The sequence below is a fragment of the Salarias fasciatus genome, chromosome 18 (assembly GCF_902148845.1).
Source record: "Salarias fasciatus chromosome 18, fSalaFa1.1, whole genome shotgun sequence".
Taxonomy (NCBI): Eukaryota; Metazoa; Chordata; class Actinopteri; order Blenniiformes; family Blenniidae; genus Salarias; species Salarias fasciatus.
This window is the reverse complement of record NC_043762.1, coordinates 19,777,689-19,803,260: the sequence shown is the minus strand read 5'-3', so window position 1 is coordinate 19,803,260 and position 25,572 is coordinate 19,777,689. Positions and strand designations below refer to the sequence as shown.

Below are 25,572 nucleotides of genomic sequence, written 5' to 3'. Positions count from 1 at the left end.
ATCAACACAGCCAGCGACACATGGATGAGGATGAATCCTGCTAAAACCATGAGCATCTACAACATCCTGAATCTGGTTAACACTTGCACTTTGCTGCGACAGCAAACAACAGCAGTCTAGATTTCAAAGTACACAAATATGGCCTTTTAATCTCAGATGATTGACTCTTCAGATGATAAAAACATCTGCATTGTGTGTTTAGAGCACTTTGGTAATTCATGGCCAAAGGAAGCGAGGATCAGATATCAGCAATGTAGATTTTGGGCCCATGAAGCCTGCACCCCATGAAAGGACAGGTAGATTTGCCACAATTGCCTGTCTGATTAAACAAAATGGCAGTTTACATGGTTAATAGGTTCAAGAGCGGTTTGTTGATTGTTCCATAGATGTATTTTATTTATTTTGTGATTTCTAAATTTATTTGTTTAATTGTATATGTTTGCATTGTTTTTAACTTGCACTTTTTTGTTATTTTTATCATTATTTTTGCATTCTTGGATTTATATTGTTCCTTCTTTAAAATTCATTATAGCTCTTGCATATAAATATTAGTGTGGGTCTTTGTTAAGCATAACAATTTTAGTGTTACAACGATCCCCAAGTACTGTTATAACCTACCCCAGTACCGAGGTAGGTTGTAACAACATACCACTTTGTATGTGACATTAATTTACATAAATTGTCATGGTGTCTTAAAAGTACAACTGAATGTACTTTATAGAAGACAAATATGGGTACTACATGTCAGAATCTGAGATCTCCAGCACAAACAACAACCGTGTTACACTGCTCAAGCAAAAAGTGTTACAATTGTCCCCGGTTTCCCTAATGTTTAGTTGTAATTGTTTGGTTTTGTGAAATTATAGATATTTTCATCAGGAATATTTTGCATCACAACAAATAAAAGCTAAAGTTAAATTTTAAATGTTGTTATGGTATTATTTCACTGAACCAGCCGACTCAAGGTGATATTGAGCTGTATGTTTGACACAACAGCTCTACAGTGTGATTTGCAGAAATGCTAATGCTTTTTTTTTTTTTTTTGACAAACCAGCTCAAAGCAGGAGGATTTTAGTGTCTTCAGATTCCTCATTGTTTTTTTAAACTGTGTATATTTTAAGTCTTTATCAAAGAGAACATGTCATCAAGAAAGAAAAAAAAAATGCAGGGAAAAAACACTTAACTGTGTATTTTATTTCTCTTGTTTTAAAGGAAGATAATCCCTGGTTTGGAGGCCTCACTGTGTGGAGTTTGCATGTTGTCGTTGTGCAGGTGTTACTTTTTTGCAGGTCGTACAGTTTCCCTCACTATCGCAAGATGACATGCTGGTCCTGCATCTAAAGTGCATCTGGCTCTGTTGTCTAACAGCTCAGGCACACACCGTGCATGTACGTGCACATGCGCATGCACACGACAGCACAGTGCATGTAATGTGCACATGCAAAATAAAACAGTTCCTCCGAATTTAGGGGGAATTGAAGAAAGCTATTAGTTCTGCAGAAGTTCTGGTGAATATGAGTGTAAGCAATGTGTCAGTAATTTAAAACTCATGCTCTGTTCAGTCATATGTGCACTGTGAGGTGAAATTACTATTGTTCTGACTGAGCTCTGATGTATTTACAGATTTTATTTATAGTTTATCCCTGAAGGTCAGAGGTCACACTCCGCTGCAGCTCGACTGGTCAGTGTGAGAGTCTTGCTAAAGGGCATTTATGCAAGCCAACACATGCAATCTGTCAGATTTTGGACTGCTCCTCTGAATGCTGCAAATTTGAACATTTCAATGTGTTGAATTTTCTGAAAAATGCTCCAACATCTTTACAACACAGATCTTCAGTCTTAAAGAAAAAAATAGGATGAACTTTACAGAAAATTCACATTTTATGAAGATTCTATTTTATTCATTATGATTACTCACACCAAGTCACAGGATGATGAAAAATAGCTCGAGCAGTGATGTCAAACATAAGGCCTGTGGGTCAAAATTGGGCCAGAAGAGGCTCCAGTTCGGCCCACTAAGCCCAACTGTAAAGATTTTAGAGAAAACGACTTTTTAAAAACAACTTTCTTAAGAATAGCTCATCGACACAACCCTGAAATTCAAGCGGAGAAACTGATGATGCCACCACGAACTACAGCGACCTCACTGTCAGTAACCTAAGATTGTCCTCAACCATGCTGTCAGAGTGAGTTTATAAAAACAGGCATGATGCAGTATTTGTAGATTTTTTTTTAATGACATTTCAGCATTCTTTGCATGAGAAGATATAATTAAAATTGGCTCCATGTTGAGATTGTGGTAATGTTTAGTTGTAATTGTTTGGTTTTGTGAAATTATAGATATTTTCATCAGAAATATTCTGCATCACAACAAATGCTAAAGTTAAATTTTAAATGCTGTTTTGGTATTATTTCACTGAACCAGCCGGCTCAAGATGATATTGAGCTGTATTATGTTGATGATCTGTGACAGCTCTACAGTGTGATTTGCAGAAATGTTATCGCTTATTTTTTTGACAAACCAGCTCAAAGCAGGAGGATTTTAGTGTCTTCAGATTCCTCATTGTGTGTTTTTTTTTTAAACTGTGAATAGTTTAAGCCTTTATCAAAGAGAACATGTCATCAAGAAAGAAAAAAAATGCAGTGAAAAAATACTGAACTGCGTATTTTAGCTCTCTTGTTTTAAAGGAAGATAATCCCGGGTTTGGTGGCCCCAATGTGTGGAGTTTGCGTGTTGTCGTTGTGCAGGTGTTAAGTTTGTGCAGGTCGTAGAGTTTCCCTCACAATCTCAAAATGATATGTTGATTCTAAACTGTGGATAAGATCGTTTGAGAAGATTGGCATCCTTGATGTTGTTTGACTAACTTGACAAAAGAAAAACTAATAAAGGTTTTATAAAGTGCATAAGTAAAGTGCGCCTGGCTGTGAAAACTACGGATTGGAAGTTTCTAAGTGTGCAAATTTAAAAAAAAAAAACTATACACACAGACATTTTGGTGTAGCAACCTTTATTGAAGGAGCTCTAACAGAACCACTGAGGCTGGGAATCCCCGGCGAACTTTATCCTCCATCTCTTAACAACACTGGTAGAGGCTGATACACTGACATTAATAGCACCACAGTTAACAACAGTTCAGTGAGTCTGAGCCGCGCATGATGACAACAAGTGGAGAGCTTACAGTTGTGGGGATTTAAAAAAAAATAAAAATGTGTGTGTTTGTGTGTGTTTGTGTGTGTGTTTGGGTGCGAGGGGCTCACCGGCCCCATTATGTTTATTTTCCAGCCTTCAACCATGACAGATGTTTTCCTGCTTCGCTGATTAGCTGCGAAAGTGTGCAGGGTGTGTGTGTGTGTGTGTGACTGAATCATCACTGTCTCAGCGACAACAAGAAACAGGTTTCTGTCATGAACTGACCCTGGCACAAGTGATTACAGAACGATCGCCTGAAGTTACACATAAAAACCCACACATGTAAATGAAGAACACAGAGAGGGGCCCGCATATCCAGACACACACACACACACACACACATTAAGTCCAGCTGTCGTGTTCTCATTAGCACCAGGTGTAACACTGATGGGTTTTGTTTGAAAGGCGGCCTGATGTCACTTCCTGTTAGGCCGTCAGGTTTCTGATCTAATAGAGCTTTAAAGTGATGTCGGGTGAGTTTTCTCCCAGACGGGAGAATGTTTTCAATTAACCAATTAACTGCTCTAATGCATATTATGGGGGAAAGAAAAGCTAAGTAAAGATAAAGGGCAATCAGGACCCGGTTTCAAGGATCAAAGGTTGTTTAAGTTTAGCAGAAAATCCCCGGCCGACGTGCTTCAGGTTCACAGCTGTGGTCGTTCGCTTGTGTTGGCGGAGCAGGGACACAACTTGAAGGAGTGGTAAGAGCTACACAGAGGAGTCCAAAAGAGACTTGCAGACATCGTGGTTCTAACAGCGGGGGCTCTGGTCCTGGTGAGACGCGGCTCAGGCAGCCAAAGCTCGGCGTGAAACAGGCGGTGTACAATACCTGAGTAGAAATGAGCTCAATGCGGATAACAGATGGAAACGTGTCTTGAGGTGTGATTTGTGATGGTTTTTCCAGGACCCAGAATTTCCCCCGTTTTGATTTGGAACTTTATCAAACCTGATTTTTCAACCTCCAAGGCAGGAGAGTCATCCTGACTGCGTACAGAATGTCGAGCACTTCGTGGTTTGAGCCAGTATCTTTATTGGCTTTTGCAAAAAGGGGTTAGGATTCGTACAGAACATGCCTTGGAGGGTCTACTCAAGCTTCAAAGTAATCCTTTAAAGATATTTACATTTTTATTTTCTGCCACACAATCATCTGTCGTTTTGTGACATTCCCTATTCCATTTCAAATACTTGAACACGGTGTATGAATTAAATGAGTGAGACTGAATATTCAAATAATGGGACTAAAAACTCAAAGCGTGTTGGTCTCTGTTTTTCTGGCTCCTTGCGTCTCTAAGGCAGAGACACCCTGCGCGAGACGGTCTGGGCGAAGACGCCGCGGAGCAGCGAGGGGTAATCCGGCACGCGGAACAAGTGGCGCTGGGCGTAGGTGATGTCGTCCGCGCGCCCCCGGCTCACCAGCGTGCGCAGGTTGGCCTCGTTGACCTGGCTGCCGGCCGAGATGACGAACAGCTCCACCCGGGCGTCGGCCACCTCCCGAACGCGCTTCTCCAGGACGGCCTCGGTGACGCCCTGCGACCGGCCGTCGGAGAACAGCACCAGCTTCCTCCGTCCTCCCGACGCGTCGCCGCGGCCGGGCAGGTTCTTCAGGGCGAACTCCATGGCGCCCAGCACGTCGGTGCCGTCGTTCTGGAACGTGGCCTCGTCAATTCTAGTGGACAGCAAGGTGAGGTTGGTGGTCAGCGGCTGGTTCATCTGGGCGCTGCGGCTGTACTGGGCCACGCCCACTTTGACGGTGGCGCCACGCTGCCTCTCGGCGGACAGGAAGCGCTCGGCCAGCTGCTGGACGAAGGCCTTGCTCGTCTCGAAGCTCTTCTGACCCACGCTCGCCGAGCTGTCCATCATCACCAAGATGTCAGTGCTTTCAGCGAAGGTAACTACAACGCAAACACACACACACACATCTGCTCAGAAGCTGCTTCCAGTAGAACAACACACTCATGTGAAACAACACGGAAACTGAATTAATCTGCTTACTTTTGATTTTATACTTTTTAACGATTTTGTATGAAGGAATTTTTCCCAAAAGAATCAAGAAAGTTCTGTCTGATCTGTTCTGATCTAATCTCATTTAATCAAATGGAATCTAATGTAATATGTTGATTATATTATTTGATTTTTGCAACGTTATCCACAACATTAAACTTCAGAGTTTGACTAGATGTGCCTCAATGCTGGATCAGAATAATACTTACTGGGACATTTGTAGTCTGGGCATTTCTTTGCTGCGTGAGAGAAAAATAGGGGATAAATAATTATTCTAGAATTTTACTCAGGATGTTGAAATGTGTCCTGTGGCCGTACCTTGGCAGATATTGTTTGTGATGTTCTGGAGGACATTGTCATTCAGCAGCTCAGCGAAGTTGTCCAGGACGATGGGAAAGCCCGGTTTGGGGTCGCTCTTACACACCACCGACTCGAGCTGCTCCTGGTTCGGCTCGCGACCCGAGTAATCCTTCACTCCCAGACCGACCACCTGGAGGGGGGGGTGGTGGGAGCGCGCGTTCAGGTTACCCGGGTCAGAACGTGCGGTACGTGCAGATATACTGAACTCCGAACTCACCTGGATGTTTTTCCCACACAGCACGTTCAGGGGAGTCTTATCCCTGGTGATATCGGAACGGCCGTCGGTGAGAACCAGGACCACTTTGTTCTCTTTCTTCATCCTGCCGACTGCGGTTTTGAGAGAAAAGTCAAGGGCTTCGCCGGTGTACGTGGCTTCGGCCAACCAGCGTAAGTCTCTCACGGCCCTGCGGAAACACACACAACAAACTCGTTCTCTCAAAAACGCGTCACAATATTTAAAGTCAAATCACATCGCGATGGGGAAAAAAAAATAAAAATCCCACATATCATCTCCCCATCCACATTAAAGTGTAGAGAAGTTGGGCTTTTTCCAAATATTATTAATATATTATCATTCAGGCTTTTTAGATCCACAACAGTGGAAAAAAATGAAAAAATTACTTTCTGGACTACCTGTGTCATTAGGGCTGTCAGCGAATTATATATGAGTCACTGATAAGATGTAATATTAAGGAAGAAACTGCAGGCAAAAACGGACTGAGCGGCTCTCGTGTGCGAACTCACTGTTTGAATTCGGCGAGGCTGTTTTCCAGGGTGACGACCTCCTGGGCTCGTGAGCCGCTGTACTGGACCACACTCACGGTGGATTCGTTCAACGCAAACTGGAAAGAAAAACACCTCATGGTGACTTTCAGTTTTCGGTCTGCGTGTGTCACGGCTACGTGCGCGCGCCTTCCTCTGTCAACATCTCCGCGCCCCACCCATCCTGACTAATTACACCCAAGCTGGACGAGGAGAGTCACTGGACAGACATGAAAGCACGACCAAAAAACTCCAAGACAATCCGTTTCATTCACACTTTTCTATTTTGAGATCAGTTTTCGAGGCTGTTGTTGTTAAAATTAAAGAGAAACACACGCTGCGAGGGCCAAACATCTGCTCTCACTCAGAGTTCTGCAGAACTGGATGACTCAGAAACAAATACAATAAAAAAAATCACCTTGACTTGATGGTCTTTGATCAGTCTGTCGACGACAGTGATGATAAAGTCTTTGGCCAGAGCAAAGTTTGAGGCACCGATACTCTCTGAGCTGTCCACGATGAAGGCCAGGTCAACAGGGGCGCACTTACACTCTGAACACACACACACACACACACACACACACACACACACACACACACACACAGAGCGATGAGCGTGATAGCAGACACACCGTGTGGGGAACAGTGGAGCTCACGACTGCCAACTTACCACAGCAAGCTGGGAGCATTTAGGAAGGGATGGAAAAAAAACAACAACAGAAAATCATCAGTTAGGCCGAACCAAATGAGGGAAAAATGTAAAACAACTAAACCTGTGATCTGCTCAGGTTTTAAACGGCACCGTCAGCTAACTGTGCTCTGAGCTGATTACTGAGAGCGAGGGTTTGAACAAAACTTTGAACTTACAGCAGAGTTTCATGATGATGTCCAGAATTTCACATTCCTGAAGAGAGAGGCGGGCTTTATGTTAAAGCGTGTTATATCAACATTACATAACATCAAGATTGATTCAAACTGTTCCAAAAGGAAAAGAAAACAGGACAATGGTGACTTTTTTTTTTTGTTAAGCCAGAAGTCGGTGAATATTTCTTTGGGTTTCTGTGTTTAGGAAATTGGATGAGTGCCTTCGGACTAAACATACAGTATCACTTCCAGATTAAAAACACAGCACGCCCTCAGGAGGGACTTCAGCCTGTAGCGTTTAGCCGTCTGGTCCCGAGGCTAAAATGAGGGCAGGGGTTCAAATGAAATGGACGGATTCAAACTATTTTTGATACTTACATCAGTTCCTGGTGGTCCAGGAGGCCCAGGAGGTCCCTGAAGACAAAGTCAGAAATGAATAAAGGGACAAAAAGATATGAAGGATCAGTGAATCATTCCTCTGTTAGATGCTGATGTTTGTGGAAAATGCCCCAAATTGCATGTGGTCTGACTTTAAGATGACAGAGCAAGTTGAGAAAATCTTTTTTTATGTTGGAAATTCAAAAAAAAAAAAAAGGGTGTGGGGGCGTGTGCTCCCCTTGGACAGTTCAGTTCACTTTAAAACCATCTCTCCTTTGACTGTAAACTAGATTCCCACAATAACTGAACCCACATCCACGCCCACACACACACACACACACACACACACACACACACACACACACACAGTGTGAGCAGCTCTCTTTCTGCAGCAACGGCTCGACTCTTCTGAAAGTTCAATGCCACAGCGCTTTGTTTTTTTGCACTCGGCTACAGGAAAAACCATCTGTTTCGTTTTAACAGACATTAAACTCGGTTTAAGAGCATTCTTCTCTGCGACAAAGAGGCCAGAACAGTTCACATGTGTGCGCACGAGCAAACACACATTAGAGAAAAAGGAAGACGGACATAAAAAAAAGAGAGAGAGAGATAAAGAAGGAGACAGCCGCTGATGGTACAGCAGAGAAACTGTCCTCTGAACACACGACGCAAAGCTTTCATACTGAAGTATGCAGGTGGGACTTGAGCCAGAGGAGCAGCGAGAAGGGAGGAAAAGCAGGAGCAGAAAGACGAGCAGCAGACAGAGCGAGAGGATAAAGTCTGAACTGACGCTGTGCTGTAGAAAACATGCATTTGCTCACTGCGTTATATTTAATTCAACTGGTATTCATTTTTTCTCATGATTCATCTGAGCAAGCGTGACTTGCCAGTTGGTGAAAAGAGCGGGGGATAACAGTATTTTCCTTCACACAGCCAGCCAAAACTCAGATGCCAGTTTCTTTCTTTTTTTTTTTTTTATGTCTTCACATGTGGCTTGGCTGAGTGGAGAGATTATCCCGCATTAACTGGATGTCTGTGGGAGCAGAAACCTCTGCCCACACAGAGGAAAAACAACCCCGCCGCACAATGACGCTCAGAAAGGTTTGCATTGTGTTTGTATTAAACATGTTCCTGCAAAAAAAAAAAAAAAATCCTGTGACTCCACGCTTTTATTATTAACTGTTTCCATGAAAAGACTCAAACCGACCAATCATCGCAGTACTTAAGAGGAGCTGCCTGTGTGGCTCGAAATGTGAATTATTCCACAGAGGAAAGTTCTGCTCAACTAATGCAGCTGCAACGTCCTGCTGGAGTAACATTTGCTGAAAGCTACAAATGTCTCTGGATTAATTAAAATGAAGTGGATGGCATGTTGATGAACTGTTGTCATCTGTCCTGCACTTTTCTCTGATTACTATACTTTAATTCTAGCCAATCCAAGAGGAAAAAAAAAAGTTACAATATTAGTTCATTACTTTCAGTTAGGGCAACTTTCCACTGTATGTAGCCATGACAAACCAGGAAGTGGGAAAAGTAAAGTATGACAATGAAGAAAATATGAAACAGGAATGGACTTTAAATCTGGGGGTTGAATTTGTGAGTCAGGAAGTTTTTGCAAAGCAGTGATGTGATTTCATAGAAACAGTTAAAGTTTAGAGGAAAAGATTCACTCTCTGCATGTTCATGGCATTCCCACCAACATCTCAGCTTGCAAACACATGCAGACAACTCTTCAAACACAAACAAAGCCACAGAAAGAGTCAGCTTCACGCCCACACTCCTGTGCATTCTTACCACTCTTCCGTCAGGCCCTCTGTGACCTTTGGCCCCTTTAGGTCCGGGACTCCCTGGTTCCCTGTTCTGTAAAATGAAGAAAATAAATAAATAAAGAGCACAGAGCTTCATAGAACAGCCATACTGCAAGAGTCCTGCTGGGAGACCTGACAGGATGACAGATGTGTGTGTCGTCCAGGTGTGTTTTACAAATTGACGAATCTTCCTCTGGCTGCAGGGGACAGAGCCGCTCTGCAGCGCTCATGTAGCGCCTGCTGTTTTACGATGATCTGTCTGCTGCACACGCTTCACTGAGGGATTACATCAAATCTGAGTAGGTTCAGCCTGTGACTAAGGATTGATAAAGGCTGTTAAAGTTGTAGAAGTGGAGCATGTCAGGAAAATCTTTTCTTATTTATGTTGGAGGAAGTTAATGGTATAAAAAGACTGAGGATCAATCTGTGGGCTGGCCAGCAAGAAATACAAGGCCACTGACATGAGGATCTGATTACTGTTATATAATGTTATGTCTCATCGGTGTACATGTACAGCCAGTGAGAACAGAATGAGGTAATGGGCCCATTAGGCTCCAAATCATGTTTACTGCGGACTTTTACCTGCTTTAAAGAAAATATTTAGATTTTACCATTTAAGGCTTTAAAAGAGAGAGAATTGTGAAAAAAAAAATCTATATTTCATTGATTTCAGTTATTTTGAAAGGGTTTTTCTCCAGCCAGATCTTGGCTTCCCTGACTATCTCCCACACCAGTACAGCTGTTAAAGAACAAAGCGAGAAAAGAGCGCCTGCAGCTGCTGTGCTCTGACCTCCGCTGAGACTACAGCCCCGACTCTGGAAGTGCGGAGAATTAAAGGCTTGCCGGAGTAAATCAATTCTGGAGAAATCATCCTGTCCTTAAGTCCCTCGTTCCCACAGACGCTGTTGCGCACGTTTAAAGAGATGCGGGTGTTTTCTGTTTGCGGAGGGAAGCAAGACGCCGAAGGAATTTCACATTGATGCAACATTGTAAAGCGAGTGCAGATACCAAACGGAGCGAAGATTCATTCCAGAAACGGCTTCCAAACTGGCTCTCAAACATGTGCAGACTCAGGAGAAGCGACTGGTTTTTCATGTGTTCTGTATTAATTGTTCTCTTTAGGAGAATACATACTGTTCTCCGGTTTTGAAGCTTTACCTGAATGCCTGCGGTGCCCTTATGTTTCTGTTAAAGCCGAGGTCCTCAAAGCTCTGCTCAATGTCAGACAGCCGAGGCTGAGGACTGAAGACGACTGGGCTCTTTGGTTCAGCCCCCCTCACAATCACTGAAATAACCTTCCAAAGGAAATAAGTCTGGCTGACTCTTCATCTCCTTTAAAATGAGGCACGTTGACAGGACTTTTTTTTTTTTGTTCTGGATGTTTGAATTTGTCATTCAAACTAATTAATGTTTAATTTAAACTGCTCTCTTCCTCATGATTTGTTCTGTCTAAAGCCCTTTGTTGCTCCAAGGTGCCATACAGATGTGTGGTGTGTGTGTTCACGGCTCCTTTTTACAGGGGTCACCACAGAAGTCATGGCAAATTCAGGACTCAAACCATGATCCCCCACGTTCACGATCAAGAGCTGACCCAGAGTTACGCACATATAAATTATCAATATTGTTGTTATTACTGTAAAGAAAAAAATGTGTGTTCTATTATTTAGAAAAAAAAAGTGTATTAAATGATATAAAATAGACAGAAATGAAAGCAGAAGTTTGAATTGTTTCAGTTCCAAATACATCCACAAAGTGCACTTGAGGGTAAACGGGTCAGTCGATGCTATGAAGACACAAATCACCTCAGTAAATCATTTCTGCCCTTTGATCTACGTCTCAGAAAATCAGGTCTGCACTAAAACACTGCAAATGCCAACCTATGGTGGACAGCTATGAGAGAAGGTAATGCCAACCACCTGGCCGGTTCATACACACACACACACACACACACACACACACACACACACACACACACACACACACACACACACACACACACACATATACACACACAGCACATGTGCTTTCAGTTACCACAGATTCTCAGCTTCAAACACTCTGATGTAAAGAACATGGCTCATATCTCAGTCACACACACACACACACACACACACACACACACACACACACACACACACACACACACACACACACACACACACACACACACACACACACAATTGTTTGATGGCATCATTTCTGACGACTCAAAGCCAGACGTGAGCGCTGCTCGCACCTTGCTGGATACGTGCATATTATCATTCCAAAGTCTTAATAAGGTCAAAAGGTCAAGAGGTCTGGCTCCATCTTTATTTTCTGCGACACACCTCTGTCTAAAACCTGCCGTCCCCTCTGGCCAAAGAAAGTGTGAGCAACACACTACATGCCTGTACGGTGTGAAAAAATTCAAACCATCTGAATCCAGAGGCTGAAGAATCAGACTGGAGCTGGATGAGTTTTCAGTCTGTTTCTAGTCTCATTTTATGAAGTCCCACTGATGATTCTTTTTTTTTTTTTTCCTCCCTAATGTAACGTCCAAAACAGTGAATGGACGAGTGTCTGTGGGAACAAAACACTGACTGTTTTGGAGAAGAATAAAATAATCCATGAATGCCTCTGGGGAAGGACGCTACAAGCTGAAGTCACTTTTTCCATAGAGATATACAAAAGAAACGGCATCCCATCATGTATTTTTCATAAGGGATTTTTTTCATGACCCACAGAGCCGCACTGGGCAGCTCTTGTTTAAAGAATGTGTTCAGTTTTGGTTTGCTACTCAGTGAGAATATCACCGCCGCTTTTATTTTTGTGGCGTAAATAAAACGCTACTCGCAGCTGCAGTTACCGAAGATCTGAACACAACTTAACACGTCCCCCATTACCTCCAGCTTATACGTATATGTACAATCTAAAAAAACAAGTCGCAGTTTTATGTTGGACGATCTGGCAGGTTGCTTCTCTGGTAATAACACACAGGGCTCCCATAAAACCGCATTTTGTTGCTTGTACACGATGAGACAAAACGTGTTAATTAACAAGCTTTAAAGGTCCTGTAAGGTACATCTGAGTCAGAGCCAACTTTGTTATTTCCATCTGTTTCCACTTCTCGTGCAAAGTTAATGTGAACTGTTGCTGATATGGCCAGATATAACATTTTTTTCACAACTTTAGAAAAAAGTGATTTTGTGGTAAATCACATGAAGCACAAACAACGTGACGGCAGCCCTGGCTACTGGTGTGTGACTGTTTGCATGGAGTGTGTGGAACTGACAAACAGTAGCTTTGGTCACATGGAACGTGGACAATCAGATTAAAGCTGCATCATGTAAACGCTTCAGTCTGATTAGATCGGCTGAAACCAAGCACTCCATGTTCTTCTATTTCTGATAAAACTCCCAACGAGGAGAAGGTTTATTTTGGGACTGCAGGTTCGAAAGAATCGTCTAAACACATCGTCGAAACTGGAAATCTTCCAGGTAAAGATGGACATGGAATTATGCGCACATGTTGCAAATGGCCGAGTGTCTCAGTAAGATTTATCCATTGAAAGATTATATTCTTGGAGAATGTAAACCTGCAAATCAACCTGAACACATTACTGGGCGTTCGAGTAAAAGGGGCAAAACAAAAGGTCACGTAAACCTTTTGAGACCACGAGAACAGAGAAAATAGACTATAAAAGTGAAGCCTGTGTGGCATTCAGAAAAACATAATTTAAATCTATACACAAGTGGAGTATAAAAAACAATTGTTGCTTTTGTTGCTTCCCACCTCAGTTCGTCATACATTCAAAACCACCGTGGCTCGAGTGACTGACATTAGGGCATTTCAGTCTAAGTGCTCTCGCCTCTTTACAAGGATGTTTCCTACAGCCACTCTTTTACATGTTTTTACTTGGGCGATACGGTTTATGGCTCTTAAACACAGCTGCGGATTCATTTACTCAGGTTACGAGATGTTTCCTGCTGGCTGCTGCCGCTCCTTAGCGACAAGCAGAGAAATGGAAGACGTAAACATTGCGGTGATTGGGCGCCGCAGCACTGCGCTGTCCTGATGAGTGGTAAAACTGACCTGGTACGGGAAATCCAGAACTTACAAGCCGGACCAGTTTTTGGGAGGTTCGCTGTTTCATGGTACTGAGTCAGGAAACACGAACCTTGAAAACGCAGTAACCTTAATATAAACATGGCGAGGTCGAATCGATGGTTAAAATGTTGAAACTGGCATAGTGTGAAGATGCTGATGGTCTCACTACCACACACACACACACACACACACACACACACACACACACACACACACACACACACACAAAACCCAAAAGTACTACAGCTCCTTCATCGTCTCAGTTCATTTCCTGGTATCCTTGACGACGACATATACACAGCTGCATCAGCTCAAAGCCCTCTTCCCCAATGACACACACACACACACACACACACACACACACACACACACACACACACGAAAAAAGCATTTCCAGCTGCTGAACAGGAGGAGAGTGTGGGAGCGAAAATAAAGACCTGGTAGAAATTAAAGTTGCAACATAATTCGAAACGTCCACAACCGAGCAAAAGTTGAAAGATGAAGATTATTAAATAAAATGAAGTACTGTTGGTCTTCAAATAAGCACATGAAAAGCAGAAATATGTAAATGTGGCTATTGTATGAGACACGTGACTCACATCCGTTCAGTGCTTTCTGCCAGAAGGGGATTGAAGAACGATATATTAAGATCAAGAGCGAGCAGAAGCTCCGAAAAGAAGAAGAAAAAAACCCAAAAACTTTGAGGCAGACTTACATCAGAGCCGGGCTCTCCAGCGTCTCCGTCATCTCCTTTGGGTCCAGGGGCTCCCTTGCCACCCTGAGGGTTGAGCATATGCATGACTATCAATGCTGAATATATGGAGCAATCCACCTGAGATCAGGGTAAGACCTCCTCTTGGGAACTAAACTAAATCCTTCAGGAATCCATACTTTACTTATTACTAAAATAAAAACTTGGGAGATAAACCCACCGGCTCGCCAGGGTCTCCACGTGGTCCGGGATAACCCTGAAAACACAGAAACGTTCACTATATGCGTTTATGTTTAGTCACATCCAGGATGGTTCACTGCCTGGAGTCCATACCTGGAAACCATTACAACCTGCAGTGCCGTTTCCTGGGGGGCCATCCACTCCCTGGAAGAAAGAAGGAGAAACATTCACAAGTTAGATCATACATATTGTAGAATCACACCGGAAACCTTCATGTTTTGACTGTGTGTGTCTTTGCAGGGTCTAATCCACTGATGCCATGCATTCCCTTGCTGCTGACCCAAACCTGATTTACTGACTAAACTGAACAATAAGTACTGCTGACTTTCAAACGAGTCTCAAAATGGACTAACTTTCCTCCCAGGGATTTGATTTTTGTCCACACAAATGCAGCAAGGCCCCAGCAAAAAAACATGCATGTACACAACCATGGTGGCGGAGCTCATGATGGATGGCACACATCTGTGCCCCCCCCCCCCCCCCCCCCCCCCCCCCCTTCGCTCACCCTCTCCCCCATCAGGCCTCTGTCTCCCGGAGCTCCTTTGATTCCTCTCGGGCCTTTGGGTCCCTGCGTGATGAAAGAAACGGTCAGATTGAAAACACATGACGCACTGAATCATGCAAATTTTGAAAACATTTGGATGCTGTAAAAAAAATAGACTGAAGATGCATGAGACGGCATGTGAGAGGAAGCAACTGACAAACTTTTAACCCTTCATGTCCTCAGTCATTGAACAAAGATAGGTATTATCAACAAAGAGCAACCTGTAATAGTAAATGAATGACACTGGTATTAACTGTTTTCCCAGCAGAAGTCAGACAGTTTATTTTATGACCTCCGTTTTCATCACAGCAACACAAGATGGCATGTTTACTGAATTAGCTGAACATGTCATTCCGGCATCTGGTTTCACTTTAAAATCTGATATGGCCCGGTCCTGCACAGACCCAGACCCAGACCCCCAGGGCAGGAAGACTGGACTGCATAACAATCAGCAACTGGCATCGATTGCAAGTCTTGGCAAGCTGGTTTCTTAGATTGTGTTTTAAGCAGGGTCCTTTCACTTTAAAGCTTTTATATACATGGATGTTTATAGATCCAGGAGGCATGGCTGACAATAATCAATGAATTATGGCTGCGGTTGCAAAATCTTTCTCTTTTTTTTATGAATCTTGGAGTTACAGCAACATGATCGTGTGCCAAGTTGGAGCTCCTATGGTTCCTGCTTTATTATGGACAACTTAAATTTTTTACGATTCCTGTGTACCATTACGGGTTCACCCAGGATTAAACGAACGCTTATAACTACATGAGGTCAGATTTTTCAAGCGGAGCCTGGCCTTCTTCAAAAAACTGGGAAGAGGTTAAACAAGGACACAAAGACCTCTTGAGCAAGAAAACAGTTTTGGCGAGGAGTCGAGTGTCCATGGTGGGATAATATTAATCAGATTGAGAGGATTATGGAGTAAAGGTGTTGTCACTGCCTTTAGCTGATTGTGAAATGAAGTGAGTGTTTGTTGTTGGACTCACTTCTGGTCCAGGTGGGCCTTCATCTCCTCTGTAGCCAGGAGAACCAGCCCTGCCAGGCTCACCCTTCAAAACAGCAAAAAAAAAAAAAAAAAAAAAAATTAAACATTATTGAGACACAATAAAAACATGGAGTCAACTGTGAGGGACAAAATAAACCTTTGAAAATGTTAAACCAACAACACAGAGGCTTTTCAACTTCTTATTTTTGTTAGAAGCTGAAGAGACAAAGCGTTATAGTATAGATTGTACTGCTGAAATGAAGTGTGGAAGTTTTTACTGGGTGCAAATAACGAACAGAACAGAAGAGCATGTGAGGATAAATGCATTTTTTCCCCTGAGTGCATAAGGTGGGCCTGCCGTGTCAGTTATTCCATGTTTGCGGGACTTCTTGTGCCCCGGCTGGTCAGTGTTCGCAGCGCTCCGATGGGGAAATGAGGAACAGTCAAAAACACAAAAGCTCCATTGAAGGCGCTGACATCACGGAGGTTACCGCAGCAAACCGCTTGTAACGTATTATTATTATTATTATTATTATTACGCCGCCCGGCGCCTTATTAAGAAAAGCTCTGGCTGGAAGCGGCAGATAGAAGAAGTGAGTCAGAGGGGAAAGAGTGAGCGCCGGCGCTCCCGGGAGGAGCTCCATCTGAGAACAGGGAGGAGTGGGCAGCGCTCCGCGTTCGCCACTGTTCGAGCTTCTGCCTGCATGGTGAAAAATCCGTGCACGTGCACAAGTGCTCACACGTGCACGTGCTCCATGAAAATGGCTCTAAAAGTAAGTGGAGGAAAAAAAACGGAGGGATGCCAGAGAGAAAAGTGGGTGGCTTGTACTTGGGGGACGTTCCGCCTCCTGAACGCCGTACGACAGGATAACAGACGGCGGCACGCAGCTTCTGTTTGCGCGTGTTTACATTTGAACGTGAGCGTGGCTCTTACGGGGTCTCCGTTGGGGCCGGCTGAGCCCTCCCTCCCCTGGTCTCCACGGGGCCCCGGGTCCCCCTGGCAAAGAAAAGAACAAATGCAAAAAAAATGAAATAAAAGACATCAAAGACAGTAAGGACAGACAGGCACGGCTAATGGAGCGTAGATTTAAATGAAGCTGGATCCGTGGGAGAACACGGGGTCTGACAGTATGAAACAGCTTGAGCTCCTCGAAGGTCGCCATGGTTATAACTGCCAAACAGATTCCCATGAATGTCTCAGCAGGAGGAGACGCTGACATCAGGCGGATCGACTTTCCGTTGATAACACAATCACTTACTGGCTCTCCTCTCGGGCCTCTGCTTCCTCGGGATCCCTGCTCTCCCTTCTCTCCAGGTATTCCCTACAAGGGGTTTTCGGAGATGTTAACACACAGATCAGGAGCTCCCGCACATAAACACACTAACTTAAAGTTAATCCCACTTACTCTCTCTCCACGAACTCCATCTGGCCCGGATGCTCCCTGAAGCACACACACACACACACACACACACACACACACACACACACACACACACACACAGCAGGAAATTAATAGAAGTCATGAACTTGATATTTCTGCCGTCGTCCAAGAGACTCGGTTCTTACGTCGTCGCCTCGCTCTCCCTTGTCCCCGTTTGCTCCGCGGGGGCCCCGGTCACCCTGTGAACCCAACAGATGTTTCAGCACGTTTCGCCGTTCCTGCTTCGCCTCGCGTCGTCGTTCATTTCCGCGGTGACGTACCTGTGGGCCCAGCGACCCGTAGTTTCCAGGTCGGCCCGGTTCGCCTTCTCTTCCAGGTTCTCCCTGGAGAAAAAGGAAACATTCAATAAACAGCACCAAAAATCAGTCCGAGATCTTCAGGCGCTCAAGTCCTCGTGACCTACTTTGGCTCCTTTCAGTCCGTAAGAACCAGGGTCTCCCTTTGGCCCGGGCTCTCCTTGCAGGCCCTGGAAGCACACAGCACCTCGACAGCTTCAGTGCATTCTTATAAGCAGCTGAAACCTCAACACTCCATCTCCTGCAGCACTTGTGCGCCTATGTGTTTGTGTTTACAGGATGACTATATGGCTTCATTTAAACAGTCTGACAGCGGAGAATGTCAACAGAGTAGTGATTAAAGAGGCCCGGTCCCGTGTTCGCCTGCCCAGGAGGCTCCAGAAGCCCGGTGTGAAGCCGGCCGAGGCCGCGGCCGGCGCCGCATTGATGGACGTTCAGCTGTGGCTGAAGACTGTAAACAGACGCCGGGCCACCAGCAGATGCAGAGGTGGCGTGTTTGGGTGTGTTGATGTGTCCAAGGGAGAAATTAACACATCAAAAGTTCAAAGTGTGTGTGTTTCCATACCAGCATATCCTTAGAACACACGTCAACGTCATGACGGGTTCACATCTACTGATAAGCTTCCATCTGGCAGTGATTGGAAATGTGTGTGTTATTCTTGAGAGTGGAGCCATAACTTGGACGTCCAGACAGAAAACTCACATCTGATCCGGGGGAACCTTTACAGCCGGGAAGCCCGGGGTACCCGGCTTCACCCTAATGAGGGAAAAACACAAGACGTGCGCCGTCAAACACATTCATCACACAGGAGACGACAGGAAGAGCCGCGCTGGCCGCACTCTGCTCACCTTACGCCCGTCAATGCCGTCTCTTCCTCTCAAACCTTTGTCTCCCTGTGAAGGAAGAACAGAAAGGGTGAATTAAAAAAAACGTGATAAACATGATTATATCTCAGGATGACGGGCGTCCTGGTGTGGATTAGCTCATTGAGAGCGGCTCACCTTGTAGCCTTTGTGCCCTCGTTCGCCCTGCACAAAACAAGAACCACAAGTCAGCCGTAAATTTCACAGCGCAAAGACGGGACTCAGACGTGTTTCATGAAAAAAAATCCTGCGCTGTGCAGAATGCTGTACCTTTTCCCCTCTGGAACCAGAGTCTCCCTGGAAGCAGAAGAACACACGTCAGTACAATTAGAAATACAAGGCGGCATGGTGGTCAGATACAGTGACTAAAGAAAAATAACATTTTTGAGGGGAATTATATATATATATATATATATATATATATATATATATATATATATATATATATATATATATATATGTGTGTGTGTGTGTGTGTGTGTGTGTATATATATATATATATATATATATATATATATATATATATATGTGTGTGTGTGTGTGTGTGTGTGTGTGTGTGTGTGTGTGTGTGTGTATATATATATATATATATATATATATATATATATATATGATATATGATATGATAATTATTATTATAGAGCAGTCTTATTGGTAGTGATGTGCCGATCAGTTAAGAGAGATGGACCGTTCCCTTAATGTGTCTTAGAAAAAGATTGGTGTCTAAAAAGATGCTCTCCTACACTCAAAACTCTCAAGTAGACATGAACTTGTTCTGTCAATCACTAGAAAAGGTTATTTTATGAACATTTTCTCTGTTAGTTTGCAAGAAGTCCTGAAATGCATACTGAGGCCAATTTATCATTCCAATAAGAACAGAAGAAAAAGTCTCAGCGTAATTTTGTCTGTATAAATGGAAAAATGTGTTAAATGACTATAAACAACTCATTTAAAAAGAAAAATCAATACAACTAGACATTTGATAAATATGTTAGTCATAGTGGCGTATCAGTGTGGAATTATCAGCTCTACCAGATATTTTAAATGGAAAACATTTATAGATATATGTATATAGAGAGTTCGGTGGACTTGCGGCTCACTCTACCTTCCTTCCAGGGTAACCACCAGGACCAGGCTCACCGATGTTGCCCTGCGAGGAACAAACACAGATATTAGGTCAGCCAACGTTCCTCTAGTCCACATGGAGAATCCACTTTTTTTTTTCTTTTAACTCTTTCTAGTTAGCGATGAAAACAGAGAATCACGATCCTGAGGCCACCTACCACAGCTCCGATATCTCCTTTCTCTCCCGGCATTCCTGACCTCCCCATTTCTCCCTGTTGGGATTGAAGGAAACACACAGGTGGGCTCAGAAGATTTGAACTGAATCATGGGGGTTGAGTCAACATCTGACATTTGGGGAGTTCATGCTGCCCCACCTTAGAGCCAACATCTCCATCAGGTCCTTTGGGGCCTCCTGGAGCCTGCAAACAGCACAACAACACAACTGAATAATCGCACAAACACAGAAGTTTAGGCAGTATTTGCGTCAGTCGCTGAGATTACTTACAGAGCAGTCAAAGGAGCAGCACTGGGAAGAGAAGAAATGACAACAATCATAAATCAGGACGAGTCATGAGGAGCCGGTCGGCACATTTCACCGCCCCGCAACGTCTCCAACATTACAGCCACTACGATGCTGATTAAGTATGAAAAAAAAATCAAATGTGGCTTTTTCAACAAGCTTCTGCTGAGTTTTCGTCACTCTGGCGACTCCTCCTTGCTTCCTGACAGAGTGAGCGCTGAGCAAAGTTTACATCTAAAAACAATGAGCCAGCGGTCCAGAAGGAAGGTAATGACCCAAAATCTGAAAAAAACCAACCCATCAACTGTGTAAACATCCTCCTTCAGTCAGATTTATCACACTAAATACTCTTCTGACGACACAGTTGAATAAAAATGAGGAATTAAGGAAAAAAATCTGGTTCATGTATCATGTTTTCGATTAAAGGCATTCAGCTAAAAGTAAATCATTTTGATACGACGCTTTATTTGAAAAAGAGTCAAATAAATAATCAATTGTAAATATTCAATCATTTTTTAATCAAAACAGTTTAGGGAGAATTGAGAGAAGTGAGACATAAACTGCCAAAAGGCAAATGGTGCGTGGGAACTAACAATGGAGACACAATTAGTTTATGATTTAGTTTGAATAAAATCTTAAAATATACATACCACATCCTTTGTCTCGTTCGTCTGAAAAGGAAGGAAATAAAACACAGATTAAAGTTAAATTGGAAAGTTAAATAAAGAAAAGAAGTGAAGGGAAGAGAAGAGAAGACGTACGATCATATCAATAATGCTTCGAATGGTTCCGATCTTGGTGGATCTGGCGTCGTCTGCTGCCGTGAAGTTCTGCCTGTAGTTCTGATCGGTGGCAATGAGCGACAGCCGGGTTTCCTGGTGAGACGGAACAGAGAAATCTTCACGGACGAGCCTGAGAGGAACACCTCCAACATGATTTAGCGGGTTGAATCTGCAAGGTGATGCCTTGCTTGTGAGAGCCACCAGCAGCACATACTGTAGTAGTATTAGGGTCCGGGTTCTTCCTGTTGTCATGACATTCTAAATACAACTCTGACTCAAAGCATCACAGCAGTCGAGTAGGAACAGTCTGAGAAATTACTCTCGCTTTTGGCAGCAATCCACATCCCAACAGAGAGAAGCATGCTTCACACCCTTGTTTAGTCTGCAGAAAACTCTTCAAATATCTCTATCACACTGTTTCATGTCTTGTTTTAAGGCTTTCTCACTACGGTAAGGACATATTTCTATGTTGGAGGAGTGGATTGTCGCTGAGCTGCCAAAGCGTTCTGCATGGACGCTGCCTGCACCGGAGTGTGAACGTATGGCTGAACGTGTCTGTATTGAAAAGCACTACAGAGGCTGTTACATCAGTGGAAAAACACTAGAAAAGTGAACTCCGTTCAATATAAACACATTTCACTAATCTTCATTCACCGCCACTTTAGTTGAATGTTCACTCCATTTGAGGTTAAATGACCCATTTTTACTTTCTCCGCCTCCACTTCAATTTCCATTCTGATGCTAAATGTTATCTTTACCAAACTTCTCTTTTGTTTCCTGACACCCTGCTAAGCTACACCCATTTCATGTGATTATTTTTTTTTTTTTTTTGGGGGGGGGGGGGTATCAGACTTGTCTTTAAGTATCAATATTTCAAAAAACACTGCAATATTTAAATAAACGATTGTAATCATTGGCACCATTAAGTACCATCTGTATTTGTCAGAGTTTCTTTTTTTTAATGAGCCTTAAAATACACAAAAACATGGATAGACTCTAGTATATATCCAGTCAGTACAGAATGAATTTACAACGTCATCATAATGTAAATGGGGCTTTAGAAGCAATCAGGTAATGTGTCTTTTTAAAAAAAAGTTCAGCTTACAAAGTCAGAAAGATGAACTACTATCAATGTCTTAAAATAAGGTTTGGGATGAAAAACATGGAAATAGATGAATAAATGCAGAACACAAAATCTCTCCAACATTGACATATGAGATTAATTACTCCCAAAAACAGCATCTGGTTGAAACATAGGCACTGATCTTATGGCAACATACATGACAGAAAGGCACCAAAGTTTCGTACCTCTTGGTCGGGGGAGATGGCAACAGCGAACACTTTGACCCCGTGCTGCCTGGCTTCATTAGCAGCCTCCTGAACGCCTCCACAAGGCTCCTTGTAGCCAGTGATGGGATGACCATCGGTCACCACCACAATGTACTTGTTCTCATGGTAGTGGGAGCCCCTGCAGAAACACACACACACACACACACACACACACACACTCAACGGTGACATCTCTGCTGCTGTTTGCTCAGAGCGCGCCCGTGGCTGTGTGGTTTTCTACCCGACGAGCAGCTCGGCGAGGCCCCTCTTGATGGCGCAGTCGGTGTACGTGCCCTTGCCGATGTACGAGATGCCGTCGATGTCCTTCTTCAGGGCTTCGCGCTCGGTGTTCAGGTCGCTCAGCTCTCGCACGAGGATGACGTCGTCGCTGTAGTGCAGCGCCCCCGAGTTCCACGTGAGGATGCGATCGCATTGGTGGCGCCTGGGTGACCACAGGTGGTAAAGGTCGAGATTGATCAATACACATAATTTTGCATAAGTGTGGTTTTCAGGTCATTATTTTTTAGCTTAGAAAACAATTCAGGTCAATATAAAATCAATTTGAAGAAAAATACATTGCATATTTTGAGTGTGCATAGAGAATCTGCACTGACCAAACAACTATCACTGAAACCAGAGAATAACAGCATCATGCAATCATAAATCCAGCAGTATGTAGTAATAATAGCAATATTATGCCACTCACAGGAGCACATGAATGATTTCACATTTGAAAAATCTCACTGTGAACTGGATGACAGGTGGATGTGCAGGCATGCCCTCACCGCCACCAATGGCTGACGTTTCGGGGCAGTGATGTGGGCGTGTCTGGTAGTAAGCTAGATGTACTTCCTCGGTTACTGAATATGCTGACAAACTTCCTTGCTTTGCGTGGATTAACCACACCAGGAATGAAGTCACAGTGTGTCAAGGTGAACCTGCTCATCTCTGTAGGATGATGAACCTATTGCTCCATTGTTTATAAAAGCTGATTTTGCATTTCACTAAATGATCTGAGCAGATGTGTGCATGGTGTAATATCATTGGAAATTAACATGTCACATTGGATTTGCTAAAAGAATTCATAGTGATAACATAAGGTGATAAGATGTTGAAATGGGTCGGATTAGACATTGGTTTGTAGCAGTTTGTAGTGTTCAAGAAAATGAATGGAATGACAGAGTCGTGTGTTTCTTACATGTCTTTGAGCTCATCTATGAACTGTTTGGCGAAATCTTTGATCTGGTCAATATAAAAGCTTCCAGGTAGCTGTCTGAGGGCGACACTCTCAGATGTATCCAGCACGAAGAAAAGATCAACAGGACACTCTGCTCAGGAAGCAAACAAAGATGGCGTCAGCAAAAAAAAAAAACCCCATCAAAAATCAATGTATTAACAACACACTCAATAACCAACCCTCTATCTGCTCTGCTTCTCAGCTCATTCCAGAATGGACAGTTTGCAGTCCAGGTGGTATCTCAGGTGGCACTGAGGCCTAAGTGATCAATCACATTTCTAGAGACAGACTGATGACTGGTGCACATCTGTACTGTGTACACCTGAATCCTAACAGCTGGGAGCGGCACTGAGATGCCCTCCTGTGCTGAAGCCCTGAGCCGCGGTTCCACCTGAGGCAGGTCACACCTCAGTCTGGATCATCCAGGCTTATGAACACAGCAGTAGGGAGAACTGGGGCCTGGTCCAGGCAGGCTGGGTTCATGCATCAGGCTGCTTTCACTTGCTGAGATCTGCTGATGATTTGCAGGATTGTTCGTCTTTTGGAGAAGCCCAGAACCCAAAGGCGGTGGAAAAATGCTCTTTCAGTAAACAATACCTCAGTTCAATTAACCACAGAGCTGTGTCCCGACATGCATCATCACGCAACACACTTTAAAAACTTCAGCGTTGCTTTCGAAAGCGCAGAACAAGTTCAGGAAACTTACCCGCAAACTTGCGTCCGTTCTGTAACTGCGCTCCAGCCAGGAAGACGCAGAGCAGCGCGAGGAGAACTCTCAGAGTCCCCATGGTCAAACTGGGAGGAAAAACTAAAAACTACTAAAAAAAAAAAAAAAAAATCTACAACACCCCAGTCCCCAGAAAAAAAAAAAAAACAACAACACCGAACCTCTCTGGCCCCAGACCCGGTACCGGTACCTCTATACCGACTCCCCGAACTTTCGGAGACCCAGAGATCCGCAGAAGTTTGTCCGAGGGGAGATCCAGAGCGCGCAGAGGAGGACCGGAGCGCACGGAGAGGGAGGAGGGGGAGAGGAGGAGAGGAGGAGGAGGAGGAGTTCACGCGCTCTCTCCGAAGAGGATGAAGAGTGGAGGAACACCAGAGCGCGCACGGGCCAGAAGTTGAGACAAAAATCTCAGAGACGTGCACACTTCCTTACAAGGGCCCCAATAAGAAATCCAAGCAATTAATAATATGCTTTATGTGGAAATGACCCTTTTAATGAGCTATAAATAGAATGCACTGAGATTCTACAAATGCTATAATTAGGATTTTGGATTTTTTTTTCTTCATTGGCTGTTATGCAGAAACTGGAGAAATGCAACTCTGAAAAGGTGCACAAGGAAATATCTTTATTTTTGATCAGACTTAATGAATAGCAGCTGACGCCCATCTTGAAAGCATTTCGGATTCTCTCGAAGTGAAAAAAAAACGACCTCCTTTCAGTGGAAGATGGGGTGGGTGGAGTTCCAGTACATCTGGTTGACTTTGGCGTTCAGACCCGACCTGAACTTGAAAGCAGGGCTCGGAGGGTGTAGGAGTGAGGATGGAGGAGGATGGAGGAGGAGGAGGGGGGCTGCTGGACTTTTCTGACAGCTGGAAGACCCACAGCGCCATCTAGCGCTCATTCTGCTCGCTCTTGGACGGACCTGCGGAAAAAAGTTGGGAGGTGCAGCCAGGCTTTTCTGTGGAAGGGAAGGGGGCAGAGAAGTGGAGGTTCATTTGGCAAAGTGTTGATGGGGGTGGATGTTGCTGTGTGTGTGGGTGTGTGTGTTTGTGTGTGTGTATGTGTGTGTGCGCGCAAACTGTGGGACATGAGGGAAGTCTGGTCCGGTCTCAGATTTTCCACTGAGATCACTGTCAGGGAGGGGAGGAAAGGAGGGATGAGGACACGAGGAGGAGGGACATCTGGTAATGATCTGTATTTATTAGTGAGCTCTCACAGTAAATCTGCTGGGTTCCTGGCAGCTGTGGGGGCTCTGTGTGAACTGCAACGCATGCATTTCAAACGTCTCAATACCAGTTTTCATCAGGAAAACGTTATTCCATAAAACTGTTGAGGAATGTAATAAAGCAAAGCACTTAGGATCTTTATTTTCACAGTTA

At 43.9% G+C, this 25,572-nt stretch overlaps 1 protein-coding gene across 1 annotated transcript; it reads right to left on the bottom strand.

Moving 5' to 3' along the window:
* Nucleotides 1-2,991: 2,991 nt before the first annotated feature.
* col6a1 (collagen, type VI, alpha 1) lies at nucleotides 2,992-24,437 on the bottom strand. The gene is made up of 35 exons (XM_030115932.1): nucleotides 24,173-24,437; nucleotides 23,428-23,557; nucleotides 22,471-22,671; nucleotides 22,209-22,368; nucleotides 20,880-20,993; nucleotides 20,769-20,789; nucleotides 20,104-20,124; nucleotides 19,973-20,017; nucleotides 19,817-19,870; nucleotides 19,639-19,683; nucleotides 18,804-18,830; nucleotides 18,672-18,698; nucleotides 18,519-18,563; nucleotides 18,373-18,426; nucleotides 17,777-17,839; nucleotides 17,634-17,696; nucleotides 17,499-17,552; nucleotides 17,338-17,373; nucleotides 17,191-17,253; nucleotides 16,866-16,928; nucleotides 15,933-15,995; nucleotides 14,907-14,969; nucleotides 14,495-14,545; nucleotides 14,382-14,417; nucleotides 14,165-14,227; nucleotides 9,350-9,415; nucleotides 7,556-7,591; nucleotides 7,181-7,217; nucleotides 6,984-6,992; nucleotides 6,732-6,865; nucleotides 6,296-6,393; nucleotides 5,769-5,955; nucleotides 5,510-5,681; nucleotides 5,401-5,430; nucleotides 2,992-5,082 (listed from the first exon to the last, which is right to left on the bottom strand). The coding sequence occupies exons 1-35, from the start codon at nucleotides 24,252-24,254 to the stop codon at nucleotides 4,478-4,480; spliced, it is 3,018 nt and encodes a 1,005-aa protein (XP_029971792.1). The 5' UTR covers nucleotides 24,255-24,437; the 3' UTR covers nucleotides 2,992-4,477.
* Nucleotides 24,438-25,572: the final 1,135 nt, after the last annotated feature.